The sequence below is a fragment of the Oenanthe melanoleuca genome, chromosome Z, assembly GCF_029582105.1.
Source record: "Oenanthe melanoleuca isolate GR-GAL-2019-014 chromosome Z, OMel1.0, whole genome shotgun sequence".
NCBI lineage: Eukaryota > Metazoa > Chordata > Aves > Passeriformes > Muscicapidae > Oenanthe > Oenanthe melanoleuca.
Window position 1 is genome coordinate 11,027,401 of NC_079362.1, and position 21,632 is coordinate 11,049,032.

A 21,632-nucleotide genomic window follows, 5' to 3' on the forward strand; every position below is an offset into this window, starting at 1 on the left:
ATTTAGCTATAGCCAGGGGCAGAATTAAGGTGGGAAGAGGCTTTGCTTTTTCTTATACTGTAAGATTGCAAGAGTTTCTGATATCTACACAGAAGATAATTTAGACCTTTATTTTCATGTTTAAAAAGCTATCCTTAATAGCTAAATTAGGGAAGGTCCATATTTTAATTAGTTCCATTACTTTTCTTGACTACATTTCTGCATAAATTATAACATTAATCATCATTAGTGAATTGCATAAAAATTCCTCTCTAACAAACAGTGAGTTTATAGAAAGATGCTGAATATGGGATCAATCCAACAGCAGAAATTTTCTTTTTAAGCTGTATTTTTAAGTTACTTTGCAGAGACACTGAAGCCTGAAACCTGGTACAGACTGCACAATATTGAGCCCACAAAATAGGCAATCCTTATTCTAAGGAAGATAAGCAAAAATTTGTGTTTCATAAGATGATGACACTTAATGTAAAGACCCTAATTTTTTTTCAGCAGAGCTATTGTATTCTTTCCTCATGCAGCACAGACACATATATGGTACTTCCCATCTAGCAATACTTCAAAATGAATTCACAATTCTTTCAAAATACTCCAGAAGCAAAGGAAAAGAAACCACCCTGTTGGCATAGGCAAAGTTCAGGTCTTGCATCTCCATTCCCTGCTCAGGTCATCTGAGTGGCAAAATCAACTGTGTGAACAAGAAATACTGTAGTCCTGCAGGTAACTTCAATACCAAATGGAACACACAGGTCATTTCAACTGAAATCAATCATTCCAGAAATGCAAGATTTTATTTCCTTACAACATTGAGGAATAAAGGCATTAGAGAGTTTTTGACTGATGTTCTCTGTGCTTTATTTAAAACACTAAGCTCTTGCAGTGTGCAGTCTCATCTACTGGAAATCTGTATTTCCAGTTCTACTGCAAAGATATCTGAATATTCATAAAATTTGGGTTGTTGAAATAAAATTAAAAAAAAACCCAAAAAACTTCTTTCCTGAAATTCCAGTGAAGTAACAGTTACAAAACATCTGTAACAATATTTCTAAATCTTTGCAAAATAAATCTGTAGCCCTAAACTTCATGGGCAGTAGTCAGCCCCCGCAGAAAGCCCATTGCTTGGCACTTGCCACAGAGGGGTAAGTCCTGTGCATTTATGTCAGCGGAGCTCTAACTCGCTGAAAAAACACTGTAACCATTGCAGGATCATCCCAGACATTGCTTTCCTCAGCAGGTCAAGGCTGTTGCTAGAGGCTGCTGTTAGCTGGTACTTCAGTGTTGCCTGGGCTTAGAGATCCACATCCTGTTTGTAGCAAATACTCCACAGCATTTTATGAGCATGGCTGCCTGAAATGTGTTAATACAGCTTACATGAGAGTTTTGACTTTTTTTGTTTCTCGTCTTTCTTACCCCCATTTTGCAAGGCTGCTATCTAGCTTATGGAAGACATCTGGATAGCTTGATTTATACAGCTCTGATGCAATATTGTATATATATTTAATATAATGAAGTTATGTTTTAAACAGGAATAGTATTAGAAAACATTAATAAGAAATATATTCCAAACTAATATTATGGGTGATATTGATTGGTACAATAAATGTAGTATTTAAACAAGCACTTTAACTATCTCCAAAAATGGTATGTTTTTCTATTATTCTTTTCACAGACAGATATGAATTTGGCATACTGTAACATCATAGCAGTGTTATATTAATATTTACCTTTTACTTTGTCTCTTTCCTTGGCAATGGCATTTTTAATATTAACCATTTAACTGCTGTCTTTGCCTTTTCACCACAATTGGAATTTTGTGTGGATATTTTTGTAACTTGCTTCATAACCTATCAGAAATTTCCATGACTTAGATATTTATTTCACCTTTTGTTAAATCAGGAGTTTGCTGGTCAGTCCTGATGGTCAGAGGTGACAATGACACTGTATAAGTTGCCCACATAAAAAAAAAAAAAGAAACATACAGAAGCGTACTAGCATAATACAGGAATATATTAACAGATGGTTGTCATATGCATTTAGAGATATAAGTTTCATCAGTTTTGATGGTTATATAATAAACTATTCACCAATTATTAAAAACACCAATTATTAACTACTCAACCAGTTATAATACTCTGCAGAAAATTTATTCCCTAAAATCTGTCACATTCTAGTAACATATGTGGTTGTGGTAGAAGGATTTATTCCTCAAGTTTCTGTGACAAAAAGCAGTTAGCCTGCAGTTCTGGTGTCTTGACATTGTCTTGCCCTGAGTCAACCACCACCTACCTTGTCTACACCAAAGCATTTTCTGGTTTTCTACTTCAAAGTTGCTGCTACTCTAACAGCAGCAGTAGGGTGCTAGCTGGTCTCACTGCTACACTCCAGTGACTAACTCAGGGTCAAGATGCCTTGACTCTAGAGAGAAGCACAATTTGAGCTCAAAATACCTGGTACAGTGAGTCAGAGCCTGACATGTCCTTACAGGTGAGCCCAATCGAGATCCCACACACATTCCTAGAATGCAATGACACTGGAAGGCAGTGAGAAGGGAAGGCAGCAGCCCACCAGCATCAGGAGGGTGGGCTCAAGGTAGGACAGCTTAGCATGGCACAGCTGTTTCAGCACTGACCTGGACCCAGAGATGAGCCAGGTAGAGAAGGACAGGTGCTGTTAACTTTGGACTGTAGACCTTACCATGCCCACTTCAAGAAGCAACGTACAAAGCACTTATTAGCAACTTATCCTCCTCTTTTCAACAGCTGTGCATTTATCAGGTCTTTTCAATGAGCATTTCCTTTTTGTTACAAGGTTAACCCACCGTTTAAAAAGAAATTAAACCACTTTGACCATTGTACAAACAGTGTCCCAGAGATGGCAGGCTCTAGAGTAGCACAGATCTTGTGCGCCCACAGGTAAGACCCAGGCTCTGTTTTGCATTTGTGAACAGACATAAGTACCTCAAATTTCACCCAGAGGTCCTTATGCCTGTTCTAAGCACACAGAGTCATCTGGGTGCAATTCTGTGCAATGTGCTCTAATATAATCCTGCTTGAGCAGGGATATTGGGCAATATGACCCCACTGTGGTCCCTTCCAGGCTGTATCCATTCCATGATTCTTTAACTCATTGAATTGACTATGACAATAGCAGGGTTTTTTCCGTCTCAGTTTCAATTTCAAAGAATCCTGATATTGGTTTTGTATATTTGGGGGGGTTTGGTTTGGTTTGGTTTGGTTTGGTTTGGTTTGGTTTGGTTTGGTTTGGTTTTGGTTGGGATTTCCTCTTTTTGGCAGGAGAGAATGAAGAGAATTCAAAGCAAAGATAAATACAACAGTGATCTCTTAATCCAAAATACTTATTTAATCCAAGGGCTGGGTTTGCTTCTGTCAGGCTATGTAACAGAAAGGCCCTTCATTGTTACCAGCCCTATGACCATGGGAAACTCAGGCAATTTTCCATAGGTCATTTAGGGCTCTACCTCCCTCGTACTTCACAGAGAGGAAGGACCCCTTTACTGCAGCATATTTTTATGACATGAAACAAAGTAAAAATGCAATGCAGAGAAAAGTTTGTCTTTCCAAAGGAAATCAGTTTTAATAAACTAATCCTGGTTAAGTGTGTATGTGATTATTCATCTCTTCAGAATAATGTAATAACAGCTATCTAGTTTTATTTCAGACATCTATGAACCTGGCAGCTCTCAGCTATGAAAGACTAAAACATATAACAGACAACAGCTACATATGTGTTCCTAATATATTTGCACTCTTTCTTCCCCTGCAGATCTTTATAAACAATGAATGGCATGATTCAATCAGTGGTAAAAAATTTGCAGTCTTTAACCCAGCTACTGAAGAGAAAATCTGTGAGGTTGAAGAAGGTGACAAGGTAGGGTTTTCTTTTTCGCCCTTAACTGCAACTTTTATTTCAGTGCACCTTAAAAGCAGGAACGCAAGAAGTCATTTGTAAATGTAGTGTAATGTAATGTAAAACATCACCTCAGATGGACCTACTTCATCCTGTATACCTTCTTTCCCAAAACCTTTTTTAATAAGCCGTGATATTTTTTGGTAAAGAGATGTTGAAACACTGCTTTACCATAGGTTTATATGAGAAAATTTCTGAAGAAATATTTTTTGCTGATTTGTTTGACTATTATTGATTCTTTTTCTTATCTGTGTACATTGACATCTAAAAATTTAGTTGGGATTTCATTTTTTTTCTGTTATGTTTTCTGCATTACAAAGTAACATAATCTTGTACATTACACATTTATACAAGGCTTTTCCTTATAGAAAATATAAAAAGGACAAATAGTTATCATTTTCCACAAATTTTGTGAAAATGGTCACTACCATGATTATCTTTAGCTATATGTAATCTCAGTACTGCCCCCTTCAAATATTTTGTTTTGTGAAAAACATTCTGGAACATAGTCCTAAAAATTACTTTGAAGATGAAGGTAGCCTATCAAATAGTCGCTAATTCCTCCAAAACTGACCTCCTTAAAGTGTGTTGAATCAATGAAGCAGATGACTAAAAAAATTGTTGAAAACTGTAATGAAATATTTTTTTTATATTTATGTGATTCTGTTGTAGAAAGTTTCAGATAGATGCCATGCAATCAAAGATATAATGAAAACCTAAGCCCTAATCTCTGTATTTTTGTTATGTGTTTTTCTTTCAAACAGGACTTGCTTAGTGTTGCTATACAGTTTGAATGTAAGGAAGGTGGTAGTTTTAAAAAATAGGATAAGCAATGTGTCTAACAGCATTGAAAGTGCTGACTAAAGAAAGCGTTTTTTTAACACACTCTTGGAAAATAAATACAAGAAGGGAAGGTTGTATTTCCAGTTCACAAGATGACTGTAATTGGAAATAAAGATGGTTTTGTAATTACTGGTTTGGTTCTTGCACATATGTATTTAATTTTCTACATTTCTACTTTAAAGCATCCCAAAGTAAAAAAAAAAAAAAAATTTACACTTCTCACAAAATTATATATTCATTTTAGTCAAGAAATACACATCTCTAGAATGTATAAGAAGCATTTTTTAAGCTTAGCATCAAAATGTTATCTAGTAGAACTAATGTAAAACTTTTAAGTTTGCCTGTGGTATTAGTTCACAAAAACTATTATGGCCAATATAATAAGCCTGTGCTTTTTCAGAATTTTTAAATTTATTGCACAATAATTCACACTGAAATAAAATGCTCTTTTAAGAAATGCACTCAGAATCATCTTCTCATTAAATCTTTCTTACTCTGGTCTGTAATCTCATCATAACTCTCCCAATAATCTTTGCCTCTAATGTTGTCTAGTACTTGAGCAATAGTGACCAATAATTACTAAGAAGGTCATCATGAAGACAGATTTTTAACCTTTTCTTAGAAAAACATGGCTGTGAAAGTCTGATTTTCAATTACTTCATCTGAAGTGAAATAATGTTTTAAAATTTAAAAACCTGAAGTTTTTCAAAGGTTTTTCTTTTCTTTACTACCAGCTATCTATAAATGGTGCTGAGACACTGATAATTTATTATCCCCAAATTAAATTACTCATAACTTGCTACTGTTCAGTTTCCATTCAAAATTTTTGCAGCTTTCTATCCTTACAAGCTCTCTAACAACTCATTAAATAAAGAGATAATACTATTCAAAACACAGGTTTGCTTTCTCTTCAATAATTTTGCAAACTAATATGTAATGACAACTGCCATTAACTAAATAGCCTAGTAAATTGTGCAGATCTAGTAAATTACACAGCCATTATGAACCTAATATGCAAGAGGCTAGACTTCAGACAATGAGCCAAGAGATTTTAGGAATTTAATTTGTCCATACAATAGAGTTGACAAAGGGTTGTCCACTCCCTTGCAGTGGTATTTTACAAAACAAGAGGAGTTTACAAAGAACAGACATATATGTGGGTGGGAACTGTTTTTTCCAGTTTGATGGCTCTTTCAAGCTACATTCCTAATCCTAAAGGCCTCTAGTAATAATAAAGCCGCTCACCAAATGGTCAGTGTATGTAAACTAAATATACCTCTGTAATAAATCTAACTGGCTCAGAAAGGAGTCTTTATATTCATAGTGTAAATTGATGTAACGAAATTAAATTTCATACAGTTTAAGAAAAAAAAATTTTTTTAACTTTTTGTTCACAGCACTATATTGCTCAGTATTATTTTTCTTGGTTTTAATTACTTCTGCACTTCCAGTAGAAACACCAGACAATGTAGCTTTAATTTATACTGTTCATATTCATATGACAATTTTATCCCTTCTCCTTTTCCTGTTAAGGCCAAGCTGATAGTCAGCTGATAGTCTGATAGTCACTGATAGTGATGAGATGTTTGACAATATGCTGACAGATTCTGAAGAAAAGCAATTCTTAATTTGGTAGATTTCAGCTACTTGGAGTAGGTGACTGACCACTATTACTCTATAGTAATGTCTATGAAATTCATATTCTTGCTTCCTAACTTTTCCCAAATTTCCTGGAAAAATTTTGGAAGTTCTGTGGCCTTCTGCCTCACCAGTCTGTGCTGGGCTTTCCAAGCCACTAACAAGCCTCTCTCACAGCTTCTTAAAATTAATTCATGGCTGCCAATATCAGTTAAAGATTCAAGATCAGATTCATGTTTTAAACAATTGACTGTAGTGTTGACTTAGTTGAATTTGCTGACTTAGTCAACCTTGATAATGATTTCCCTGGAGAAGGTATTAGTAAACAGCAGCACAAATAATGTTTGAAAGATATCCTTCAAACATTGCATGCAATTTTCTCTGGAAAATGGCATATATTTTTTCTTTTTTTCACAAAATTTCTTCATTTCTGATAAAAAAACTACAATAAACCTCTTTCTTATTCACTGCTTTTGTTGGTAAATTTTACAAGAATTTTGAAATACAGAAGAATTCCTAGTACCAAAAGCCTTTTTTCAAGAAATTCTAATTTCTTTTTCTTAAATCCTGGAACACCCTTTTCTCGGAATAGTTTCATTATAGGTTTTCCTTCTATAGTGAAAACCAAATGATAAATAGAAAAGTATGAAATAAAAAACATTAATGGACTGACAAATTAGCTGGTGTATGCAAAGACAGTGCTTAGACTTCAAAATATTTAGGTTTAGATTTTAAACCTGGCTTCTTTTAAAAGTAATTTTATACATAAATATTTCAATTTATTGATTTGTCTTACTTAATAATAAATTTGGTTTCATTTTATGAAGCATCCTAAGGAACAGGCTATTCTAGCCTGGTTTCATTGTACTGTGAGATACTTTCAGATGATGGGTAATTAACCATTTACCTTGCAGACTCAGGTATCTCTTTGTAAATGAAAGACATAAAGTATCATCGATGTAAGCGCTTGGTTTATAGAAAGGGCTTAAAAATGTGAATCTTAAATACAGAGTTCTTTAATAAATTTTTGTTTTGGAAACTTTGAGAACTCGCCTGTTTCTCATAGAATTTTGCATTGCTGAAATAGCAGCAGAAGCATTTGAAAGAAAATAACCCATGTGTTTAACATTACTGATACTAATTTTTATTAGATCGGGGTTGTTTCTCTTATTTAAAATTTATGTTAAACTTACTCTAAACTTTACACATTTAACAGCGAAAAAGGGCTTGTGACAGAGCCAGCTGCTGATCCTGTAAGTGTTTTTGCTTTCCCCGCAGGCGGATGTGGACGAGGCAGTCAAAGCAGCTAGAAAGGCTTTTGAGCTGGGCTCAACCTGGCGCACGATGGACGCCTCAGAGCGAGGAAGGCTCTTGAATAAACTGGCTGACTTAGTCGAAAGAGACCGTCTGCTTCTAGCTGTGAGTACGACATGTGAGCAAAAGGACAAGGAGAAAAGCCCTGATTTTACAGAAATATGCCAGCAAGTTTAACATGCCTACTCTTTGGAAAGCTAGGCTGTCTCAACATTCGGTTTTCTTCTCTGTAGCAAATGGACTTCACTAAGCTGGCTTGCACTCTGGTCTATTGACACCCTAAATCCACCAAGTACTTGAGTATTTGATTAGCTTTAAAGTGATACTTAAACTACCTGCAGCCACAGTAATGTGAATCACTGATTCTTAAACGCACGCTAACACTGATCACATGGTTAGTGCTTGTCTAAACCAAAGTCTGAATCAAGGCCTAAAATCAAATCAAAGCCTGAATCAGGGCCTAAACTCAAAGCCTGGCTCCAGGTTTATAGATGATACAAGTCAGAACTGGAAAAGATTTCTGAATTTCATAACTCTATATTTTCCTACCACTGGTCCTTCATTAACTCCAGCTTGCAACCAGTAATGAATGATAAATCTTAACCAGAACTGAAGGCAGCAATCAATTATTTAAAAAAAAAGCAAACTATAACATGAGCACTGGGGAATGATGTCCTCTCTTTTCAAACCACTTAACAGAACACTTAATAGAAGACACATAATTTGTAATGCTTTCTCTTACAAGTTGTGAGACAAGAAATGGCATGTAAAATAAAAATATACTACCAATTTGATAAAGGCTACTATCCTCTCCTCCTTGTTTTAAACTCCACATATGATGTTATTATTAAGGTGATTTCTCTGCTATTTCAGGCACATTCTGGAACTAAAATTTAGGTGGGATAATTGCTTGTGCTGAAGATGAATCCTGGTTTACTGCAAATAGCAAAAAAATTTAGAGAAGGAGGAGTATCCAACACTCAGGATCATCACTCAGACTGATCTAGTTATAGTTTGAAGTATTTAGCCATTAGCCACAAAGACACTGTAAATAAACTCATAAAATTTAATCCTTCAGATATCTAAAATCTGCAAAGCATCTGTTGCCCATTATATGTCCTTATGACTGTAGTAGAGTTTCTCAGGAGAAACCTTGTGTGGGTGGAACTTATGTCCTTTAAAATGCTAGATTTGAGTTGAGAGAGACAAAATTTTAAGAGAGTTGGACCTCTTGTCCATTAAATAATTGCATTAGCTGGCATTTGTTTCTATATTGTACAGTCTAAGTCATTAAAAATGCAAAGAGGATTAAGATACCATCTTTTTTTTTCACAGGGAAGATGAAACATTGAATTCGTTTTTTTTTCATATTTTTTGTTTTCATAATATGAAAGAATTGCTTTTCTAGGGCCCTTCCCAAGTCTCTGTTTTACTGACTTTATTTATGTTTCCTACAACTTAGTTACCTTACTAACTACTTCCATTTTCAGAAAAGGTATGTATGAGTAAAGTGGTTTCCAGACTTTGATGAAGAGAGATTTTCTCCACTCACAGTTTATCCTACCTGCAAAACTTGTAATATAGACTGACACATCCTCCTGAGCACTAGAGATCAAAATAGATGTCCAAAGCTCATTGCAAAGTTATTTTACTGTGTTCATGCATTTGAGAAGGATGAAAATTATTCCATTTCAGTGCTTTATTTGTTGATAAGATATTCCAGAGACTCAGCAGACCTACAGACAGGCAATTGAAAGAGTAAGTCAAACCAAGGTACTGAAAGAGCCACTGAAAAGTCTGTTGCTTAGGATTCAATCTTTTGTGATGCTGAAAGCTAGCTTGAGGTCAGGGAAAAAACTCTCCCATGTACAAAAAGAACAAAAACAGTGCCACATATATTGCCTGGAATGCCAAGGGCGTGTCTCATTTAATCTGTTCCTTGTTGCTAAGAGCCATCAAGCATTGCTGTCTTCACTGTTTGTTCTGTTCTCTTCTCAAGTATGGTATCTAAAATGTGTCCAGTTCACTAAAAATGTGGGCTCCACAGGGGAGTTGGTGATGAAAAACTGTTCTTGGAGGATCAGTCTGTTTATCCAACCTGAAATGCTAAAAAATGCCAATCTGATTGCATCTTAAAATTATAGTTTAGATATTAAAATTGTAGTTTGGGCTCTTCCTGCTGAATATTGTAACAGGATTGTTCATAAAATTGAAGATCTGCAATCTCTCTGTTTTGGACAGCTTGAGAAAAATATTCTTGAGCATCAAAAATATGTTGACATTATTAAGAACTCCTCATGATCTTTATTTCCCAATAGCAAGGGCACAGAAATTAATCCAAACCACATTCTTTAGACTTGGCTGAAAAGCAACCCTATTTAGAGACTCTCTACTGCATAAGTATTCATTTTTCACAATGAATTTCTTTCACTTAAGAATTCTAGATGGTTCAGGTCTTTCCTTTGCTCATCAAACACTCAAGGTGTATTTAGGGTATTTTTCATAAGACTTGAGTCTTGCTGGTTTGAGGAAATCCACTCATTTCATTCGCATCAGCTATTTACATTGTCTCCTGCCTGATCTCCTGATCTGTGCTTGCAGAATATTTAATATAAAGCAGAACTGTGTAACTGATTCATATGGGGAGATGTTTTTTGAGCAAATCTTACCATTACAAATGCATTGTGATCATGCTATCTGCATAGTGCAATACAAATAAACCATCATGAAAATTTCTCACTTATAGATTGCTAAATTCAGTTTTTCAAAATGTGTTTTTCAGAGGGGAGTTAATCTAAATGTTTTTAGATGAAATCCTCAAAATGAACTACCAAAAGCTAAATTACAAACCACAAGCAAAATAACCGTTATCAATATTTGATATTAACTTTTTAATTGGCGTTGTCTGCAGACAATGGAAACCATTGATGGTGGGAAGCTCTTTTCCACAGCCTATCTAATGGATTTGGGTGCCTGTATCAAAACTTTGCGCTACTGTGCAGGCTGGGCTGATAAAATCCACGGACGTACTGTTCCAATGGGTGAGTAGTTCCAAGATAGCAAAACTACAGAACTGAGGCCAGCACAAGCTGTAAATAGCTGACTTTTATCTAAAAGTTGTGCAACACAGAAAATACCTCAAATGGAAACTATTTTAGAAAGTTTTGAAGATACGTTATAAAAGATTTGTCATAGTTCTCAGTTTAAACATTTAGTGTAGGTCTTCACATTTATTTCTTGTTCTATACACTACTAACAAATATTGTTTATGGACCAAAAAAATTTGACCTGTATGTACATCTAAGAAATGTGGTAGGCTACTTTTGCACAGCAATGTACAGTTTATACAAAACTACAGCAGTGAGACCTGGGTGTCTACATATTTAAGCAAAGATTAGTACAAAGCAGTAATATTTACTTCAGTGACTGGATAATGTAATAGGAAAAGTACTAAGAGATAGGAATGAGGAAACAGCATTTGCTAAAATTTCATTCCATTCCCTTTCCCATTAAACAACTCTATGAAAACATTGTCTCTCTAGCTACCTTCTCTCAGAAAGACAAAGAAAAGAATGGTAATAAAGAAGGAATTAGGAAAAGGTAATAAAGAAGGAATTAAGGGAAAGGTAATAAAGAAGGAATTAAGGAAAACTAGAGTGATAAATACTTCCAACTCTCTTGCCTCATGTAGACTTCTATACTAGGTTTAATGGAACACATATTTATTTGAATCAAAGAGAATTTTATATTTAATGGATTTGATTTAAGCTAAGATTTAATATTAAAAAATGTCTGATACGTACCTAGGATTTAAAAGAGAAGTTTTTGAAAGAAAAAAAAAAAAGGTGATAAAAGAAAAAATAAATGAGGAATGCTTATTGGTGTGCTGTGCATACCATATTGAGAAGCAGGGTTGTCACTGCAAAAAGACAGTCAGACTGGAAAAATCAAACCTTGGAGCTATGAAGAAAGTAGACATTGAATCCAGATGTACTTTATGGATTTTTGCATAGTTAAGATTTTGAAAATATCATTTTTAAGTAAAATTGTATCCAGATAAGTTTGGTACCCTACCTTATCATCTCTGATTTAACTGTTTCTCACAAATGCTTTGTCTAAATGCCTAACTTATTTCTTTTTCCCACAGATGGAAACTTTTTTACATTTACAAGACACGAGCCTATTGGGGTGTGTGGCCAAATTATTCCTGTGAGTTGGAAACATTTATGTAAACGCAATTGTTCCTTGTTACAAATGGGAATGCTTTTGAAATTTTGCTTATGCAAGTGCATTTGTGAAACGTTACTAACCAGAAATTTTGAGGTCCTAAAAGATGGAGACTATTCTGAGTGCTGTAATTCTGATTCATCAGTTTGTGATATGTCACCTTGGTCCAACTTTTCCCTCTCCTCCCTGTATATGGAAAGAAAATAAATCTCAAAAGTTTGACTTACAAAATAATTTGGAAAATGGAATTTTGTTTTGTTGAAACTGAAAGAAATAGAAACAAGCATGTAGGAGAATGTAATATTTGCAATCTGTAATGTTTACACTTATACATGTATAAAAAATAACCTCTTCAAGATCTAGAATATCTGTTCTGATCTGTTCAGCATTCAGATCTGTACAGCTGGATCTTTGTTTACTTGTACCACCATCTCATTCACCACGATGGTGGTACAAGTTACAACACAAGGAATGTGTCCAATAAATCTCCTGTTTAGCACACCTAAACTCCCAGTTTTGATCTTGCTCTTTTTAACTGAAGTTTCAAAATGCTTAGCTGAGTCTGATCATTCAAAACACTTGCTCAAGTTCTAGATTTATTTGTGAAGTCTATGTAGTTTTGGTGGGTGTCTGTGAAAACAGTTATATGCTCTAGGCTCTCCTAATCCACCCACTCCTTTGCACGTGGTAGTTATGAGCAACCTCACCTGACCTGCTTGGCAGCTCAATAGATTCTGAAAAAGTCGTCTATAAGGTCTGCTCAGACATGTGGGTCCTGCTCATGTTACATCCTTAAGCTGATCTTGAAAATTTGCTATACCTTTAGAACACTACACTGATTTGGAGAACATTGCTTGAATATGTTTGCATCCAGTCTCTAGGAGAGCTTGGGAAACTGATGGTTTAGATCCTCTTGAAGGTCAGACACAAGGCATTTCAAATAAAACACTCAGTCAAGCTATGCCAAAGAGCTAGAAACACTAGATGTGGCCATTTAAAATAAAATTATCTCCAGGAAGTACAAGCAGCAGTTAGTACAAACAATGGATTCTCTTATAAAATGTTAAATATTTCTGAGTATATCTTCATTTTCCCTCCATTGAAATAAGAACCAGCAGACTGCAGGTTTCTACATAAACCAAAGCTGTGAGGACTATGTGTATGTTGCAAACCACTTTTGACAGCTCAGCATTTCCACTTCCTTTCACTTATGCAGTTCCACTTTAACAATGGATCTGCAGAAAACTTTGTAATCCCTTACTTTACATTATTTATGTTCCCATTATTTTCGAGACTGAGGTGACTCCAAAGGGAGACAAGAAGAGAAAAAAAGAAGTGTTGTGTGTATATTCCTCCTAGCCTTTCTGACATAATAGGTAACTCTTAACTGTTCTTTTCCCCATTTCAAAAAGGTGTTGAACTGATGCTCATGGTCTCAATCCTACCCAAACTATTGTAAATATTCTCAAAGGGGCAAAGCCATTTTCCCCACTATGTTGTCTCTCACAGGGCAGAACATGGGATACAAAGCATTCAGCTGCTTTTCAGTCTGTCTGAACTGCCCACAACAGCTGCCAGTGAAACCTCCAGGGGAAAGGGCAGCATTATGTGTTATTACCTTGTCTCCCTTAGAAAACCAAATTGATGATGGACGTGACCATTTAAGAAAGCAAAACTCCCAACTGCACCACTAATCCACCAACTGCCTGTAACACCTTGTTGAAGGAGTACACTCATTGTCTCTTGAGCTTGTAATTAAAACCTTGAATCCCCTAGACTTATATATACACAAAAATCCCCAGTCTTTGTATTGCCTGAATTGCCAATTCTTTTTTCAAAACATCTTCATTCTGAAAGGAGTTTGACAAAAAGTTCAACCACCCAGTTGAAAATTTAAGCCATTGTAATAGAAAAAGCTGTGGTATTTTGGTGATGTATTAGAAATAGGATACACTTTCTCATCTGTCTTTCAGTGGAACTTCCCATTGGTTATGTTCATCTGGAAGATTGCCCCTGCCCTTTGTTGTGGAAACACAGTGGTTGTCAAACCAGCAGAACAAACTCCTCTCAGTGCCCTTTACATGGGATCCTTAATTAAAGAGGTAAGTCACCAACAACAGAGTTATTTGCCCCTCTCAGGAATGTAAGAGTATACTGCAGCTGAAATGCCACAGAGGTAATATAAGACAGGCTCATTGCATGCCTAGCCTTGCACTGTGGAACTTACTTTGCTGTAAACTAGTGAAGCCAGACCAGGGCAAAAGCATGCATATCTTTCATCCTAGTACACCCACACACAAAAACCCCAAACAACAGTTTAGTAAACTCCATTCTTTAGCAAATATATTTGTATTACAAAAGTACAGTACCTTTCAAAGTCAAAGGCAAACAGGGAGTCAAGTGCAGAGTACTTGGAGTGGGTGGCAATGACTTTATTGGCATAGTTATCACAGAAAATAACCTGCTTGTACAGCTTTTTTTTTTTTTTTAACTGAACAAAGTTTTCATCCACCTAAGTTTATTATTAACAGGGAGCTGTAAAATCAAGCTGGTGACTGCTGCCAAACCTGTGAATTCTCTCCCCTTAGCAACTGTGAGAAGACACTTTGTGCTCCTGAGTGTGCCAGTTTCTTCAGAAAGTTAGTGTCTCCAAAGCTTACTGTTGTTCCCAGTCCAGCAAACAAAAGAGAACAGTAAAAACAGTTTAGCTTTCTTCCCAGTAAAATCAACAAATACAATTTAAGATGTTTCAAAGGTTGGCAGAGATGTCAATAATCAGCAGTGCAGTAACCTTTCAGAGTTTGAATGGAAATGACTTGGCACATTTTATAATTCTGCTTTAAAAAAGTGATTCAGCAGAACATACTGACTGGTTGTGTGTTAATATTACACAGAAACTAAATTATTATCAGAATGGAGCTAAGTCCTGCTGTTATTGCAACACATAGTAAATGCTATTAGATAATAATGTGGAGAAGGAATAACTTTAAAAAATATCAGATAAACCTTCCCCATTAATTTTTAACAATAAGTGTCTGAAAGTGTATTTCTCTGAAAAAAGTGACTTTACAGGGAAAGTAACTCAATTCTGTTATGATCTAATTAAATATCTATCCTAATATTCTGATTTCTTCAAAGCTCAGAAGTGGGAATGTGGTAAGCATCCAAAATATCAAAAAAACATTGGAGCTCAAATTCCTGCCAGTGATCATTTAATATCTGCTTTAGATTTGTGAAAATATCTGAAGGCCTAATTTAACTTTCTAGTTCCCAAATGTCCACTTTAAAAAAAGAAAAAAGAATGTAGTCACTTTTTGGTAACTTTCACCATCTTGCTTAATAGCACTCACAATGCTCCCTTACTAGTATATAGGGAAGAGCTCCTAAAACAAACATGGAAATTAAATGCTCAAGGTAAGACTTCTCTGCTTCTCTACACAAATTAAGTAAGAAATACAATGCTAAGCTAATGGAAAGAACCTCATTGTCTCATCAATTTCAGGATAAAGATTTATCTGGAAAATTAAATAAGCATAGCAAGCATTGACAGGCTGTATCTGGTAATGAAACTGTAAGGAATAAAAGTTGCTTGAACAAAAGTAACAGCCTGGGATGCAAAATGCTGGACATGAACTTTAGGTGCTCCAACTCACCACCTCAAATTCACAGTTTTTCAAAAAATATGGAACTTCTGCATGCAATTCCATCATACTGTTTAGTGCTATAAAGAGACTAATTGAAGTGATAATTGATCTATCTGATATTTTAATTCTATTCCTGCTCCACAAGTGTCATTGAGATTGTGCAGCTGCTCCATAAACCAACAAAATTTCATCTACTCTTCTCACATCCTTGGAGTTTGACAAGCTGCTGGAAGAAAATAGCTTATTTGGCTGTGAATGGACCATATCTAATATAGGATTTATGGGAAACAATGCATTTGTTTTCAACCATAGGAAAACCTTATTTGCATAAAAATGTGCAAGATATTGAAACTGTGCATATCTCAGCTTGCTTTTTCATGCTTGGTAGTTGATTTGCAGCTTTTTTGCTGCAAACTCTCAAGTTGCCCACTGTACTTTCAACCTATATCCAGATTTCCATCATTTTTCTTAACAGAATTTCAGTAACAGATCATGAAATTTCATCTAATTCATCTAATCACTAAATTTCATCTAGCATGGATATTATTGTGCAGAAGCCAGCAAGAACATATGTTGATTCATACAATTTTAAGCAGATATGAAAGTAAGCAATATTTCTTTATACGTCTGAATGAGAAAATTTAAAAAAAAAAAACGGCACTAACAAAGAACTAAAATAACATCTTTTTTGAAGGGAAAAAAAAAAAATAAGGTAGTTCAATAACCTAAAAGACAGGTAAAAGAAAGAGTGTAAATCATGTGAGAATGGAATCTTTGGGGACTCTAGGGCTGAGAATAAATATATGACTAAAAAAAGGTGCTGGAGAACTGGAAAGGGAAATAAGACCATGTGACACATATTCTTCTAGTTATTATCCTTCCTCAAATTTACAGGATTCTTTCTTTCTTTTCAGGCAGGATTTCCACCTGGAGTAGTGAATATCGTGCCAGGCTTTGGACCCACTGCTGGAGCAGCAATTTCTCACCACATGGATATAGATAAAGTAGCTTTCACAGGCTCTACAGAGGTACTGTAATGAATGCAAGAAAATATAAGCAGGAAATGTGCCCCTCTGATTCCCAGCAATGATTTAATGTCTAACTTATTCTGTGTAATTGTTTTAACTTTCTTCTTTCTTATGGCTGCTGGTTTGTTAAACAAAGTCTTTTTAATGATTTGTTGGTTATTATTAACTTTAAACATATTTAAACAATGTTTGTATTGCTGGAAAGCCCTTCAAACAAAGGCAGTCCATGAGATACAGTGAGCTCTAGAATATCAAATGTATTTTGAGTCTTACTTATTTAAACCAAAACTTTTTCGTAATTTTTTTTTTTTTTTTTTTTGGTAAGAAGTTCTGTTATCTTTAAGTTTAATAAAAATGGTATAACAGGAAGGTACCGAGGAAATCTCGTCCTTTGGTCTGCGTGCTTTTAGGTGAGGTGACAGATTTTTGGTATTTCAGTGATACTTAGTACCATCTGGGTGGTTTTAGAAGAGTGTTTGAATATGCATCTCTTTAAAAGAAAGGTCACTGTTAATTTTCCCTAACCTTTACTCTAAAGAACTGTGAGTGCTATAATTGAAGATTTCTCATTTCAAGATATATGTAGGATTAGGGGTTAGCTATATCCTTGATATTCATTATATTGCCTGTCTACATGCATGCTAAATGGAAAAGCTGCCATATGGTCTCTTAACTTCTTGGATGTAGACTCCAAAGATAAATATCATTGCCTCATGTCAGGGATCAGTACACACTGAGTGCAAGAGCTATGTTTACTCTCAGAAACCTCCAGCTCTACAGTAATGGGAAAGGAAAACAATACAAAACCCTGACATCTGAGAAATATTCCACAGATGTTCCCAATAGACAGTGACAACTACAGCTCCCAGTGCCCAGTAACCCTCCAAAGGCAGATGGACCAGAGGGTGTATTCTAGAGTTTGGTGACTGTTCTCTTCCAGCAGTGCAATTTAACAGTGAGAAGTGATGGCAGGAAGGTTGACAGAGGGAGGAAGCTGCAGACTGATGGTTGCTAGACACAGGCAGTTGGAGACCAAAGCCACAAGAGCTACAAGCAGATTTTTCCTTACAGCTTTTCCAGGGCAAATCATAGTAATTAGTTCCTTTAATCATGTCATCAGTAGAAAAGAAGCAGGGTAGGGGTTCTAGCTTAGCCTCCATTTCCTCCTTTTCATTCATCTAAGAGAGAAACTGAAACAAGGATCAGTATCCATGCAACCAGTGTGGATTTTCTCATATTTTTTGTGCATTAAAGAGCTTTCCTGCTTTATATTAGAGATGGAAGTGGAGTGGTCGTAACCAAAAAACCATCATGTGTCTTTGGCAGTTAACACTACAGGGGGAGGCTCTTCTAGAAGACATTTCCAGTTCATAGGGTAAAAGGCCCCTGCACCCTGACTCTTTTCAGTTCTTTTTTTAACTTATTTTTCAATTTATTACTAGGATAGGAGAAATCTCTTAACAGATTTTCACTTTTGAGGAAATCAGAAAAGTATTATAGAGATCATGACGAACCTTTTGACATGAAGCTGTCCTCTTCCTATCTTTTAGGTTGGCAAACTGATTAAAGAAGCAGCAGGGAAGAGCAATCTGAAGAGAGTTACCTTGGAACTTGGAGGAAAAAGTCCAAACATTATATTTGCAGATGCAGATTGTTAGTAGCAATTTTATTATATTAACTACTACTATTGCAACTCCAATGTGCTTTTTCCTTTCTTTGTCAGTAAATTACTTGAACCTTCTCAAAAATGAAGTAATTTTTAAGGTATTCTGATCATGCCATAATTTTAAGTTAGAATGCCACCAAAATTGATGGCTCCTGAATAGATATGGACCTCTGACAATCTGTTCACTCTTAATCTAATTAATGATCATCCTAATGAAATATGAATGCAGGATAAAAAGCAGATAGAAGGATCTTAGGTTCATTAACTTTCTGTCTGAATACTCTTCTTGGTACTCCTGACAGGCTAAAAAATTTTATATCTATATTTTCCATAGAATATCTGAATGCATGTTCAGCTGGGTGTACCATGATCCTCTTGAGGAGGGTAGTTTGGACATAAGTAAATGGTTTTATATATTTGTTTTAAGGGACCATAAAAATAAAAAGTGCTAGAAAGGGAAATTAGATGGACGATAAGGGTAAGTAAAGAATTTATGATGTGACAATTCAGGTTTATGTTCTGACAAATTCTGCATTTTGTTGCAGTGGACGCTGCTGTGGAATTTGCCCATATTGGTCTGTTCTATCACCAGGGACAATGTTGTATAGCAGGATCTAGGATTTTTGTGGAAGAGCCTATTTATGATGAGTTTGTTCGCCGGAGCATTGAAAGAGCAAAGAAGAATACTCTTGGGGATCCTTTGAAGCCTGGTGTACAGCAAGGCCCTCAAGTGAGTAAAATTGCATATTTCCAGCTTGATTCTGTAATGACATCACAATTTAATGTCTTTCTAAACCTACTGTTGCAGTAGTTTCAAGGCTAAGTACAGTTTTGTGGAGGTTAATCTGCAGTACAAGGAGGATGAAATCAGAGTGATTGTTGTTTGTGCCAGTATCATAGGCCCAAGGTCTCTATCTTTTCTAGTTCTTTTTATTATTGAAGGGGAACACTTACAAAAAATTGAAATGCTTTGAAAAACTCCAATGCAAGATCTATAAAAGAGCATGAACAATCACCCATGTCACATTGGAGCTTGCTAATTTTTCATTCAGATAGTGCCACTATAAGAGACTAGCTTGAAGAAATAAGAGTTTCAATATCTTTTCCCCTTTTTCAAGGCACTAGACTTTTATTATGCTGCTCTCAGTTTTAGAATACTACAGAATTAAAATGCAAGAAGTCTCTTTTTCCCTCCTATTGTTAACAGATTATACCAACAGATTTCCCATCAAATGAATGCTAAAATGCAGTATTAAAAAGTATTACTATGACAATGCTGTGAACTCAATAGATCTCTTCAGAGCACTGTTACTATAGTTCTCATCTAGTCTTATTCCCACATCAGTTTATACTGCAGGATATGGAATAAGATCATGGAATAAAAGTGCTGTAGTAGAGACAAAATAAAAATAGGAGACAAAACTACTCCCATGCACTTGATAGAGTAACATATTCTTTGCTGGTTATCACAATAATTTTGAATAATAAAAGACACCCAGTATATTGGAAAAAAAGGCACTCCAAGCCACACAAGACTTGGGAAATTTAAAAATATTATTTTGATATCCTGGAATACATTTTGATACAAGATAATAAATTCAGCTGAATAAATTTAAAAGTCCAAGGGCAGGAAGATTCAAAAAATTAAACTAAGAAAAAAATTGTCTGGTGTACAGCTAATGTAAAATTAACAGAAATCCTCTCTCATATTATTGTGGCTTTACTAAGTTTGAATTTCATGCTAACACTTTACATGAGAGATGTAAATACACTCCTACTGAAAAATTAAGGAAGTCAAACATGTGGAAAAAGCAATAATGAAAATATTTAAATGAGCATTAAGACTCTTTTCTCCTCCAGTCTCATAATTTTTGTTTTTTGACTTATTTTTCTCCCTAGCAACCTTTAGCCGAAGCTTAATGATTTTACAGATTACAGAATTTACTCTTTTTAGGACTGGTATGATCCCATCTAATGGAAAATTGTAATCATGGGGTGTAGCACCATTTTTTATGGTAATTATGTTAAATATCCCTCTTTGTCTTCAGATTCATTTTATGCTATGAGTAATTCTTTCTAGGGGAAAAAAAGAAAAAAGAAGATGGCCTGTAGCAGGTCTATTCACTGTGGTCAACTGCCACAGAGAAAAAAACATATTTTTCTCCAGCTCACAGGGACCTAGAAGACCAACTGTTACCAGTGTGTGTTGTTTTCATTCCTGAAATATATTTTCATTTAGATTGATAAGGAGCAGTTTAAAAAAATCCTGGAGCTAATTGAGAGTGGGAAAAATGAAGGAGCCAAACTGGAATGTGGAGGAGGTCCATGGGGAGACAAGGGTTACTTCATCCAGCCCACAGTTTTTTCTAATGTTACGGATGACATGCGCATCGCCAAAGAAGAGGTAAATAAACTTTCAGGAGTCTCTGCTCTCACTGGAAGTTGACTGTCTAAATGTCTGTATAAAATATCCACTTGGAAAGTCCAGTGACTATATGAAAATTCTCTCATTAAACCTGTTGTTCCATCCTAGTAGTGTTTAAAGTGCTTCTGCTGTCTTCTGGTGTTTTCATTTCACCAGATTGCTCAAGGAGGGGAGAGGAGTATGAGGCTGCTCTGCCAACAAAAGCTCCCACAGTAGATAAATGCTGAGGTTTGGATGGTTTGCCTTGCTCCATACTGCTCATATCTCACATGTCAAAGTCACAGTGACCTGTAACAGAGATGCAAACCTTGGAGATGCAACTTGTGAATGTTTTCCACTGCCTTAGGAGCCACTTGGTGCTTGTATGCTCCAGGCAGCTACTTTGCAATATGAGAAACTAGTTGGACTGTGCTTCCAGAGACAATTTGTTGGTGGCATTTTGTTTTGCCTCTATGGGGTTATTTAATTCTGATCAGTTTGCAGATGTGTCTACACATCATTGAAGAATCTGCTACTGTTCAACCAAAGTGACAATGCTAGGGCATCAGTGATTGTCTGAAGGAACCAGAGACATTTGGGAGTGCTGAGCTGCCATCTCATGTAGTTCTCTTCATAAAGATTCAAAGTCAAGTCATGACCTCTTCACTGTGTTTTTTTTTTTGTTTATCTTAATTAATAACTGCTGCAATTGGGCTGCAATTGGTGTCCACTACTTCATACTAGAAAGAGGATGCAGTCTGCTAAACATACTACATCCAACAAGACTCAACAGTCTGAGTTAAAACAAACACCACAGCATTTAGAATTAATTGTGACAGGCAGAGGGCTGTAAAACATGATAGAGCTGTATGAGACAGAATTCAGATTGCTCCCACCATACTATAGAAACAAGTAAGAAACAACACAGAGTTATGATTTTTTCA

At 35.6% G+C, this 21,632-nt stretch overlaps 1 protein-coding gene across 1 annotated transcript in view; it reads left to right on the forward strand.

The window, feature by feature from the left end:
- The window catches only part of ALDH1A1 (aldehyde dehydrogenase 1 family member A1), a 30,402-nt gene that overhangs the window by 3,639 nt on the left and 5,131 nt on the right, over positions 1-21,632 (forward strand). Inside the window, exons 2-10 of the mRNA XM_056514789.1 lie at positions 3,781-3,885; positions 7,684-7,824; positions 10,631-10,760; positions 11,867-11,928; positions 13,920-14,048; positions 16,505-16,618; positions 18,169-18,271; positions 18,830-19,014; positions 20,524-20,688. Coding sequence (XP_056370764.1) covers positions 3,781-3,885; positions 7,684-7,824; positions 10,631-10,760; positions 11,867-11,928; positions 13,920-14,048; positions 16,505-16,618; positions 18,169-18,271; positions 18,830-19,014; positions 20,524-20,688 — 1,134 coding nt within the window. The remainder of the gene's footprint in view (positions 1-3,780; positions 3,886-7,683; positions 7,825-10,630; positions 10,761-11,866; positions 11,929-13,919; positions 14,049-16,504; positions 16,619-18,168; positions 18,272-18,829; positions 19,015-20,523; positions 20,689-21,632) is intronic.